The sequence below is a fragment of the Pristiophorus japonicus genome, chromosome 17 (genome assembly GCF_044704955.1).
Source record: "Pristiophorus japonicus isolate sPriJap1 chromosome 17, sPriJap1.hap1, whole genome shotgun sequence".
NCBI lineage: Eukaryota > Metazoa > Chordata > Chondrichthyes > Pristiophoridae > Pristiophorus > Pristiophorus japonicus.
The window spans coordinates 106,173,171-106,185,924 of NC_091993.1; the positions used below are offsets into that span (position 1 = coordinate 106,173,171).

General features: G+C 43.5%; 1 protein-coding gene across 4 annotated transcripts in view; it reads left to right on the forward strand.

Moving 5' to 3' along the window:
- The window catches only part of plxna2 (plexin A2), a 513,884-nt gene that overhangs the window by 418,882 nt on the left and 82,248 nt on the right, over window positions 1-12,754 (forward strand). For all 4 annotated transcript variants that reach the window (XM_070859435.1, XM_070859436.1, XM_070859433.1 and 1 more), the window contains 3 exons: window positions 6,705-6,939; window positions 9,335-9,477; window positions 10,177-10,445. In XM_070859435.1, the coding sequence (XP_070715536.1) occupies window positions 6,705-6,939; window positions 9,335-9,477; window positions 10,177-10,445 (647 nt within the window). The remainder of the gene's footprint in view (window positions 1-6,704; window positions 6,940-9,334; window positions 9,478-10,176; window positions 10,446-12,754) is intronic.

The window sequence follows — 12,754 nt, forward strand, 5'->3', positions numbered from 1 at the left end:
AAGGGAGAACCAGTGGATGTGGTGTATTTGGACTTTCAAAAGACTTTTGACAAGGTCCCACACAAGAGATTAGTATGCAAAATTAAAGCACATGGTACTGGGGGTAATGTACTGACGTGGATAGAGAACTGGTTGGCAGACAGGAAGCAGAGAGCCGGGTCCTTTTCAGAATGGCAGGCAGTGACTAGTGGGGTGCCGCAGGGCTCAGTGCCGGGACCCCAGTTATTTACAATATACATTAATGATTTGGATGAAGGAATTGAGTGTAATATCTCCAAGTTTGCAGATGACACTAAGCTGAGTGGCGGTGTGAGCTGTGAGGAGGATGCTAAGAGGTTGCAGGGTGACTTGGACAGGTTAGGTGAGCGGGCAAATGCATGGCAGATGCAGTATAATATGGATAAATGTGAGATTATCCACTTTGGTGGCAAAAACACGAAGGCAGAATATTATCTGAATGGTGGCAGATTAGGAAAAGGGGAGGTGCAAAGAGTGTTATGGTACATCAGTCATTGAAAGTTGGCATGCAGGTACAGCAGGCGGTGAAGAAGGCAAATGGCACGTTGGCCTTCATAGCTAGGGGATTTGAGTATAGGAGCAGGGAGATCTTACTGCAGTTTTACAGGGTCTTGGAGAGGCCTCACCTGGAATACTGTGTTGAGTTTTGGTCTCCTAATCTGAGGAAGGACATTCTTGCTATTGAGGGAGTGCAGCGAAGGTTCACCAGACTGATTCCCGGGATGGCAGGACTGACATATGAGGAGAGTCTGGATCGACTGGGCCTGTATTCACTGGAGTTTAGAAGGATGAGAGGGGATCTCATAGAAACACACAAAATTCTGACGGGACTGGACAGGTTAGATGCAGGAAGAATGTTCCCGATGTTGGGGAAATCCAGAATCAGGGGATATAGTCTAAGGATAAGTTATAAGCCATTTAGGACTGAAATGAGGAGAAACTTCTTCACTCAGAGAGTTGTTAACCTGTGGAATTCCCTACCGCAGAGAGTTGTTCATGCCAGTTCATTGGATATATTCAAGAGGGAGTTCGATATGGCCCTTACGGCTAAAGGGATCAAGGGGTATGGAGAGAAAGCAGGAAAGGGGTACTGAGATGAATGATCAGCCATGATCTTATTGAATGGTGGTGCAGGCTCGAAGGGCCGAATGGCCTACTCCTGCACCTATTTTCTATGTTTCTATGTTTCTATCTTAAAAGATGATTCAGCAGTTTCTAGCATTTGAAGAGGAGATCCAAGAAATATTGGATGACTAATTATCTTCCAAAATAGAATTAACGCAATGCCAAAAATACAAAACCTTTGTGCTAGCTCTGGCAAAAAAAAAAGTTACATATTCTCCCTCTCCTCGCAATGCAGATAAGTTAGCATTTTACTGGAACCTAAGGGGCATGTTGGATAATTCAACACTCTGCACAACATAACCATCCACGTGTTCATTCCTCCCATTCAGCCCCATCAAAATAAAAGCAATTGTCGTGCCTCGAACAAATTCCCACAATTTCTTTTTATTTGTTTGTGATATACTTTTCTTTGAGTCTTGATAGCAAAAACGTGACCTCGGCCCATTTTTTTTTATACCAAGGCTCTACCCATAGTTTTGTTTGACTTTGAGGGTAAAGTTTGGGATGGAGAAAATCAAGGGTGCCGGTGTGTAATGGAAGCTGATCTCCTTCTCAGAAGACAGCTCGCCAATGAATTCTCTGGCAACAAATGCTGATGCAAACCTTCAAATTGCTGTCAGCACTGTGGCTGAAAACACCTTCACACGATAAGAATGTAAGAAAAGTCAGGGATGAGAAAACATAGAAACATTGGGCCCAAGTTTCGAGCCGCGCCTAGAATGGCGCAGTCCCGACCTGGACGCCCGTTTTTTGCGCCACAAAGTGCGCCTAAAAAAACCCTCCGTATTCTCCACCTCCCTGCAGGTCCTCTGGCCCTCAGCGCAGCGCAGCACGAGCTGTAGGGGGCGGAGCTAGGACCCTGCGCCGAAAGCAGTGCCGGGAGCTCTGCACATGCGCGCTACAGTGGGCACACAAGGGCAGTAGCTCCAGGCGCCTGAAACTGTGTGGGAGGGGCCAAAGCACACAGCCCCTAGCCCTGGCCCAATGACCTCACGGGCTGCGTGAATAAGGCTCCTCCCACGGCCCGCCCCTGCTTCCTGCCGACCCAACTCGACTCCCGCTTCCCGCCCCCCCGCCCCAGACCAGACCAGACCCGACACCCGCTGCTCCGCCCCCGGACCGAACCCGACACCCTCTTTCCCCCCCCCGCTTCCGGACCGGACCCGACACCCGTTCCCCCCCCCGCCTCCGGACCGGACCCGACACCCGTTCCCCCCCCCGCCCCCGGACTGGACCCGCCCCCGCCCCCGGACCGGACCCAACACCCGCTTTCCCCCCCCCCCCCACCCCGCCCCCGGACCGGACCCAACAGCCGCTCCCCCCCCACCCCCGCCTCCGGACTGGATCCGACCTGACCTCCCTCCCCCCGACCCGAACCGAACCGACCTCCCTCCCACCACCCCCCCCGGCCCGACCCAATGCCACCTACCTGTAAATCTGGTGCTGGGGACGGGCACGCTGTTGGAGGGCTCCCGGTGCTGCAGTTGGTAAGTAGAAAATGTTTTATTTATTGATTTAAAAAAAAAAATATTTCTTATTAATTTTTTTTGATTGATTTACTGGTTGATTTATTGATGTATTTATCATTTATTATTGATGATGGCTCTTTATTTGTAAAACTGAAGTGTTTAATGTTTGTAAACTTTCCTTTAAACACTCCCCCTCCCACCATTCCCTAAGCCTGATTTGTAACCTACGCCTGATTTTCTAAAGTGTAGACAAGGTTTTTTCGACCGTACAAAAATCTTCACTTACTCCATTCTAAGTTAGTTTGGAGTAAGTTTTCACTCACGAAACTTTGAAATCAGGCGTAAGTGGCCAGATAAGCCCCCTTTTGGAAAAAAAAATTCTGTTCCAAAGTGAAACTGTTCTAACTGACTAGAACTAGAGCAAACTAAATGTGGAGAATTCCGATTTCTAAGATACTCCGTTCTACACCAGTTGCTCCTAAAAATCAGGAGCAAATCATGTGGAAACTTGGGGCCATAGAAAATAGGTGCAGGAGTAGGCCATTCGGCCTTTCGAGCCTGCACCACCATTCAATGAGTTCATGGCTGAACATGCAACTTCAGTACCCCATTCCTGCTTTCTCGCCATACCCCTTGATCCCCCTAGTATTAAGGACTACATCTAACTCCTTTTTGAATATATTTAGTGAATTGGCCTCAATAACTTTCTGTGGTAGAAAATTCCACAGGTTCACCACTCTTTGGGTGAAGAAGTTTCTCCTCATCTCAGTCCTAAATGGCTTACCCCTTATCCTTAGACTGTGACCCCTGGTTCTGGACTTCCCCAACATTGGGAACATTCTTCCTGCATCTAACCTGTCTAAACCCATCAGAATTTTAAACGTTTCTATGAGGTCCCCTCTCATTCTTCTGAACTCCAGTGAATACAAGCCCAATTGATCCAGTCTTTCTTGATATGTCAGTCCCGCCATCCCGGGAATCAGTCTGGTGAACCTTCGTTGCACTCCCTCAATAGCAAGAATGTCCTTCCTCAAGTTAGGAGACCAAAACTGTACACAATACTCCAGGTGTGGCCTCACCAAGGCCCTGTACAACTGTAGTAACACCTCCCTGCCCCTGTACTCAAATCCCCTCGCTATGAAGGCCAACATGCCATTTGCTTTCTTAACCGCCTGCTGTACCTGCATGCCAACCTTCAATGACTGATGTACCATGACACCCAGGTCTCATTGCACCTCCCCTTTTCCTAATCTGTCACCATTCAGATAATAGTCTGTCTCTCTGTTTTTACCACCAAAGTGGATAACCTCACATTTATCCACATTATATTTCATCTGCCATGCATTTGCCCACTCACCTAACCTATTCAAGTCACTCTGCAGCCTCTTAGCATCCTCCTCGCAGCTCACACTGCCACCCAACTTAGTGTCATCCGCAAATTTGGAGATACTACATTTAATCCCCTCGTCTAAATCATTAATGTACAATGTAAACAGCTGGGGCCCCAGCACAGAACCTTGGGGTACCCCACTAGTCACTGCCTGCCATTCTGAAAAGTACCCATTTACTCCTACTCTTTGCTTCCTGTCTGACAATCAGTTCTCAATCCACGTCAGCACACTACCCCCAATCCCATGTGCTTTAACTTTGCACATTAATCTCTTGTGTGGGACCTTGTCGAGAGCCTTCTGAAAGTCCAAATATACCACATCAACTGGTTCTCCCTTGTCCACTCTACTGGAAACATCCTCAAAAGATTCCAGAAGATTTGTCAAGCATGATTTCCCTTTCACAAATCCATGCTGACTTGGACCTATCATGTCACCTCTTTCCAAATGCGCTGCTGTGACATCCTTAATAATTGATTCCATCATTTTACCCACTACCGATGTCAGTTTGACCGGTCTATAATTCCCTGTTTTCTCTCTCCCTCCTTTTTTTAAAAGTCGGGTTACATTGGCTACCCTCCACTCCATAGGAACTGATCCAGAGTCTATGGAATGTTGGAAAATGACTGTCAATGCATCCTCTATTTCCAAGGCCACCTCCTTAAGTACTCTGGGATGCAGTCCATCAGGCCCTGGGGTTTTATCGGCCTTCAATCCCATCAATTTCCCCAACACAATTTCCCGACTAATAAGGATTTCCCTCTGTTCCTCCTTCTTACTAGACCCTCTGACCCCTTTTATATCCGGAAGGTTGTTTGTGTCCTCCTTAGTGAATACCGAACCAAAGTACTTGTTCAATTGGTCTGCCATTTCTTTGTTCCCCGTTAGGACTTCCCCTGATTCTGACTGCAAGGGACCTACGTTTGTCTTTACTAACCTTTTTCTCTTTACATATCTATAAAAACTTTTGCAGTCCGTCTTAATGTTCCCTGCAAGCTTCCTCTCGGACTCTTTTCCCTGCCCTAATCAAACCCTTTGTCCTCCTCTGCTGAGTTCTAAATTTCTCCCAGTCCCCGGGTTCACTGCTATTTCTGGCCAATTTGTATGCCACTTCCTTGGCTTTAATACTATCCCTGATTTCCCTTGATAGCCACGGTTGAGCCACCTTCCCTTTTTTATTTTTACGCCAGACAGGGATGTACAATTGGTCAATTGGCTCATGGAAGCTCATTCATCGAGAGCACAAACTTTTCCAATAGTGGGATCCTGTTGTGTTTTGAATAACCCAATTGTATTTGTCTTTGCTTCTGTACACATTGTAATCATTGAAGCTTTATAAAGTACTTTAGATGGTTCGATTTGAACAAGCTGCTATCACCTTTTGTGACCTTGCTTTGAGCAGCAAAGTCTCTATTCTCTGGTTGGGAACATAGGAACAGGAGCAGGTCATTCAGCCCCTCGAGCCTGTTCCGGCATTCGATTGGATCATGGCTGATCTGTGACCTAACTCCATTTACCCACCTTTGGCCCATATCCCTTAAAACTTTGGTTAACAAAATCTCCGATTCAAAATGAACAATTGATCCAGCATCAATTGCCGTTTGCGGAAGAGAGTTCCAAACTTCTACCATCCTTTAGGTGTAGAAGTGTTTCCTAATTTCACTTTTGAAAGGCCTGGTTCTAATTTTTAGATTATGCCCCCTAGACCTAGAATCCCCAACCAGCAGAAATAGTTTCTCTCTATCTATCCTATCTGTTCCTTTTACTGTCTTGAAAACTTTGATCAGATCACCCCTGACCTAAATTCTAGGAAATGCAACCCTAATCTGTGTAATCTCTCATAATTTATCCCTTGAAGTCCGGGTATCATTCTGGTAAACCTATGCTGCACTCCCTCCAAGGCCAAAATATCCTTCCTAAGGTATGGTACCCAGAACAGGACACAGTGCTCCAGGTGGTCTAACCAGGGCTTTGTACAGGTGCAGCATGACTTCTATCCCATTTTATTCTAGTCCTCTAGCTATAAAGGCCAGCATTCCATTAGCCTTTTTGATTATTTTCTGTACCTGTTCATGACATTTAAATGATCTGTGTACCTGGACCCCCAAGTCTCTTTGGACCTCCACTGATTTTAGCTTTTTCGCCATTTAGAAAATACCCTGTTCTACCCTTTTTAGGTCCAAAGTGGATGACCTCACATTTGCCTATATTGAAATCCATTTACTGCAGTTTTGACCATTAACTTAATCTATCACTATCCCTTTGTAATTTGATGCTTTCACCTCCACTGCCTACAATTGTTGTGAGGGTCTTCAACCATTCCCTAATGGGTCCTCAGTAAAAAAAAAACTAACATTGGCTGTCGGGGCGGATGGAGAAAAACAAATTACACTCTTGTGTTTCTGAGGCTAATATTAGGATACATTGTTGAACCAGTGTCGAGGAGTGTACTCTGCCCCTGTCTCATACTTTCTTTGTGCAGGAACTGTTTGATGCTGGCATTGAATACCAAAGTGGGAACGTGTTCTTTACCTCATCACAGAAATCACTCACCCGAAGGAACATAAGAAATCCTCAACTGAGTGCATTTCTGTATCGGATTCGTTCGTGAATTGACCGTCCGTTTTACACTCTGCTCATTTTCATTTCCATTGACTTCTAACCCCTCCACTCTGTTTGATGCGTGTTTTGTTTTGTATTACAGGTCCAGGTGGGTGGATTGCAGTTCTCACCTGGTATGGTCCATGTCATATCTGACAGTCTGCTCACCCTCCCAGCCATCGTCAGCATCGCAGCAGGCGGTGGTCTTCTGCTCGTCATAGTAATCATTGTTCTGATTGCCTACAAACGGAAATCAAGGGAGAATGATCTCACCCTGAAACGACTGCAGATGCAGATGGACAACCTTGAATCACGTGTCGCTTTGGAATGCAAAGAAGGTAAGAACCAGGCTAAAATCTTCTTGAGAAAAGTAATATTTTATTAAATTGGTTTGGCCTCGTTTATAGAAAGGATGGAGTGCAGGTTTCCCTTTCCGAGGACTAGATGTTGAATCCCGACTTGAACTGACACTCATAATCGGCTGGCATTTATTGGACAGGTTCAAAGGAGTTGGGGGGGGGGGGGGGGAAACTATATTTGGGTTGCCAATTCTAAGGATAAATTTTCTCCCCATTCCAAGCTGGAAGCTGCAGTCCAGGGGAAATAAAAAAAAATTGAAAATGGGGTTGCGCTCCTCAAGGGGTCAGAGTTTAACAGATGCAACATGCCAGAATTTTCAAGTTGTTTCATTTTTGGAAAAAGATACATTTTCAGAAGTTAGAGAGGATAGCTAAAGTTGCACACATCTGGTGCCAAATACTAAGAGGCTGCTAGTTTGTTTTTGATTGCTGTTTGGGGGCAAGAGTTTAATGTGCACCAGCTGTTTAATTCAGTTTCCAATAGACATGAGTAAGCAAAGTAGTTTTGCCAGAGTACTGTGATTGACGCATTATTAGTCTAATATCCTAGCATTATAAAGTAATTTGCTCCAAAGGGATAGTACTTACTGAAAATTGGATATGGTAAAATATTAGGGCCTAAGAATTTCCATTGTTAACTTACAAATGGGCACTAATGCCCTTGAGTTAAGATAATTAGCAAATTTGGTACACTGCTAATTGCATCACATTTTCACATATTGAATCGAGGCAGTTACTTCACAAAATTATCCTGGTTGTATTTTTAGGTTAGGACTTTAATGTTCCTGCTAATCAGTCATAAAACTTCAGCCTCAGTTGCCCTCAAAAATAACTATTTTATGTGTTTCATACACTGAAATATGCAATTTATTTTGAATTCATTCTCGGGATTATAGGTTTCACTGACGAGGCCAACACTTATTGGCCATCCCTAGTTATCCTGAGGAGGTTGTGATGGGCTGCCGCCTTGTACCCCACAGCAGTTCATGGGTGTTCTTTATAGCCATTTGACTCTGCCATTGAATACCAAAGCGGGAAAGTTATCCAGACCCCAGCACTGAGATCACTCACCCTAAGGAGCCTACATACACATGATATGTAATTGCACCAGCTTTTCTTATCCCCTTAATGTTATATATGTAAACCTGTAAATACCTTGATTAACCACCAGAGGGCTCATCCCCTGGAGTCCCAAGGGATCCCACAATCCCTTGGGAGCACCTGTACTTAAGGAGGCCTCACAGGCTGGAGAGGCACTCTGGAGACCTGTAATAAAAGATGAAAGTCACACTTTACTTTGAGCTCACAGTACCTGGTCAGACTCTTTAATCATACATAACACTTAAGAACTGGTATTTTTCCTCTAAATCTAGGACAGCTGTTCTAACTTGTAAAATAAATTATTGTTCTACCCCAGTGAAATAGAAGCTGGAAGCAAGACTGTGATATAAAATGGAGTTGGAAATAAAAACTTTGCCATGCAAAAGAATTAGACCAAATCACCAACAAGAATCAATGTACCAATGAAGACATAGATAAAGCAATATAATAATCCTCACAAACTTCTAGCTCTCCCAACTAGGAAGGTGCCTGCTTTATGTAGTCAAGCAGTACTATCCACTGGAGAGTGGTGAGAAAGAAATGCACTCAATTTGGTGTTCGAGCTCCTTTAAATAATGTTTAGAGCTGTAATGAGGCTTGTCCTGGTCACCCGAGGAATAGCCAAAGACCTGGGGTTTTTTCACACAGCGAAATGCATCATATTGGGCAAACGATCACTGCTAACAAGGTTCCTTCCTGCCGGTGGTGCCTCATTAAGTTGGAACTATAATGTTGCGATGCTATCACATAAAATCTTGTTGTTGATTTTCATATCGGCCCCGAATATAAACAAGTCCTGTAATATTACACGGTCATCTTATTTATTTCCATTTGTTAAATGTTACTGTATTTGTGAGGCGCCCTGTTAGGAACCAACGATGTCATCATTGAAGCTATCACAAACACTGTGAGCTTGAGCTCCAGGCTGCCAGTCATTCAGATTCCTTCACCTCAACAGAGTGCATTCCATTGATTCTCACACTACCAGTTGGAATACCACATGGAAGCAATGGGGAGGATCACTGGGCAGCCTGTAGTGTGAACGATCCAGCAAAAATTAAAGACAAATTATAATTGCAGGCAGTTTAATCAGCACAGTACAAACCCGAAAATGTATGTTCTCTTAAGTAAAGTACAGAAGCTGCTTTAATGACATTTTTCTGAACTAGAAATTTTCCGTAACTGTTCCTGACTTTTTCGACAGCTATCCCGATTGGAATAAAAATAAAGAAAAATACAAATAGTGTGACTTTCCCTCTGTTTTGTTTGATAGCGTTTGCGGAGCTCCAGACCGATATTAATGAGTTAACCAGTGACTTGGACCGAGCGGGAATTCCATATCTTGACTACAGGACATATGCAATGCGTGTTTTGTTTCCTGGCATTGAGGATCATCCAGTTCTTCGGGAGCTGGAGGTATGGCCAAGTTTCAAATGTATTAAGGCTGATGATAACTTGGCCTGTCCAGCAGAAACAGGACGGTGGTGGCGTTAAATATCCGTGCGCACCACATACCGCCCCGCTCAATGGCCATATTTACTGAGGTCTTTCTCTGGGCAGTCCAGGTGCCCATCTGAATCAGGCAGGAGATTCATCAATCTATGCACATCGGGATCCTTTGATGTACACAGGACCCTGGTACAATTTAGAGCCACAACTAGACTGGAGTAAGTTAATATTTTTTGTGGAGCGGAGCGAGCAGGCTACTCACCACGTGCTTGCCCACCCCATCCATGGTGGGGCCTGTCTCCCAGCTGGATCAGCCTCTCAGCCGCCTGGCATTGCGCCGGCCTGCGTGAGGCAGCGGGATGCCCGATCAGGGTGTGCAGTTCATCGGTGCCATGGTAGCGAGGCCCAGCCCTCTAAGTGGACTGGGCCACCCACGGCCGCTGTCCATCTGCTCCAGGCCTGGAGATACGATCTGCCCTCTTTGTTCCTAAAATTGAAACAAAATAAACTTGTAAAGATTTGTGTGAAAACTGAAAATGCTGTAATGTACTCAAGGCATTGCTAATGTTTCTACAAAGGATGGTTGCTGTTTGGGTTTAACAGTGAAATTTCATTGACTTAAAAAAAAAGGCACTAATCATCCTACCCTTGACCGTTATGTCCCAGGTTCCAGGAAATGGGCAGCAGAATGTGGAGAAAGCACTGAAACTCTTTGGACAGCTCATTAACAACAAGGTTTTCTTGCTGACTTTTATTCGGACGCTCGAATTGCAGCGGAGCTTTTCAATGAGGGACCGTGGAAACGTGGCCTCCTTGATCATGACTGCACTGCAAGGCAAGCTAGAATATGCCACGGATGTTCTAAAGCAGCTGCTCTCTGATCTCATTGAGAAAAACCTCGAGAGCAAGAACCATCCCAAACTGTTGCTTCGCAGGTAAGAGAAGCGGGAGAGATTTCCCCTGGTTAGATTAAGTAAATTATAGTATTATGCCTGCAGAGAAACTCATTTCACTGTGTTGCTCTAACTTCACATTCAAAAGCTGCATGATACAAGTGTGCCTGCCATGCACAAAACAACTTCTTGCAGCTATTAATTGGACGGCCAGTGTCTCGGCTTGTGGGTAAGAAGCACTTTGACATATTGCAAATGTCTGATAGCACACATTGCTCTTGGTTAACCTTTAAACGAAAATGCATTTAAGTATGTGAGACATGTATAGCTTGTTCATCTGACTACCTGGAAAAATAGATTAGAGTGGAAAAAATCAGCAAGATAAAGTTCAAAGAAAATGTAAATATTGCAGTAGCTTCACAGCAATAACCATATCCTCATATAATTCATATTTACTTTTTAATAAGAAAATATCACAAGGAAAAGTTGGACTACTCGAGCATATTAGAGTTTGCTTTCCAACTAGCAAGGGCTACTTGTCATTCTGATCCTATCTACTTCAGTGAATTGCATCAATCCTTGGCTTTGCCACCAAGCAACAAGGCATCCTGTCTTGGAAGGGAAAGGATTGACTTTTCCCTTTCAAAGTCAAACCTTTCGGTGCTTGACTCAGTGTGGCCCCAGCAGATTATGGGATTGATCATAAGGATGTAACATTGATTTTATAAAAATAGAGAACTAATTGATCTAAAAGAAAAATAAATTGCAATTTCTGGGCAGCCAATCAAGGTACAGTATTTTCTCATTCATAATAATGAGAACCCTGCAAGTTACAATTCCCATTATTATGAATGAGAAACCCCTCCCAAACACCTAAAACACAAAAAAATAGAAAATATACACTACATATTTAAGATTCATTTAAATTAAAGTTATTAAAGCTATAAAAAAAATATCCGATTTTTAAAAAAAAAAAAGTTTTTTAAATTATGCTTTAAAATAAACACCGTAGTGGAGAGGGTATTTAACAATGTGTTTTTATAACTATATTTTCAAATGTTTTTGTGTATTTTTAAACACTTGCGCCTGTAAAAGTAGGCTATGTGCCTGCTTTTATCTGACACAAGAATTTTGAGGACATTTGCTGGGCAAGATGTGGGTAAATCCCGCAATCTTGCACAAGCAAATATCCTCGCTCCCAATCTGTGTTGGATCTGTCAAGCTCCAGCTTGACAGATCGGAAAAGCCGGTTTTCAGCGCATGTGCATTGCATGCTGAAAACCAGCTTTTGCGATGCCTTCCCAGGTCTGTAGAAACTTCGTACGGACCCGGGATGTCAGAATTTCTGGGTCATCGACTTATTCCTAAATTTCTCAATTAGTATGAAGCCAGAAAACCTAACGACCGATATCTGTCACAAACAAAATCTGTTATTTAGTTCAAGAACAGGTTTCCATGATTTGACAAGTGATTAAATAACGATGAACCATTGTACTGCATAATCCACATTTGTCATTAAAACAAGAAAGCTAGGTAACAATAAGTTACTACACAACTTCATCGCAAAAGGGCAACATGTCTATTGGCACCAAGGCTGTCAAAGAGAGATATCATTAAACCTGGAGCTGATAGCGAATTTGCTAATTCTCTGACTAGCGACACTAATACTTACGTAGGTGCAAGGGAAAACGTCAGTTTGATTCATGGTACTTTATCTCGGTAGTTATCAAACTTTAATGTGCCTTATGTAGGTAGATAAATAATAATTTCCTGCATCCACAATACATTGTGCAAACCCATTGACTCCTGCGATAAATAATGCCCTGTCATGTACTTTTTGCTTATGCAAACTGTTTATTTTCTATGCTCTGTACCATAGAGGACTCTGCTGGTCAATTAAAGAGACGGTGTCTGTAACTCATATGGTCCACTTTTGTGGATCACACTGAAATGAATGAAGATCTGTTGTGAGAATATTTGTCTCACACAATAGACCCATAAATGTTGCAATCACCCTTTCCTCATTTGGGCGGCATCGCCATACTTGGCATATTGCACAGCTTGGTGCACTTCTGATTATAAAGAATAGCATTGAGCAGATCAAGCTGAGGCTTGTGTACATACTGTACTAGCATTTGTGTAGGAACTGAGCATCGCAAGGCTTATTGATTTTTTTTTAAATTGTAGCATATATAAATGAGATGAAGGGATGAGTAAACCTGAAGTTTAATCATTTGAAACATACTATGATCTAACAGTGATGCAGCCTGAATATCATGATGTTGCAGCTAATGCTTCATCTGCAGAAGTATATTTATTCTTCTCATCAGCACAAGCCCTAAAGGGGATGT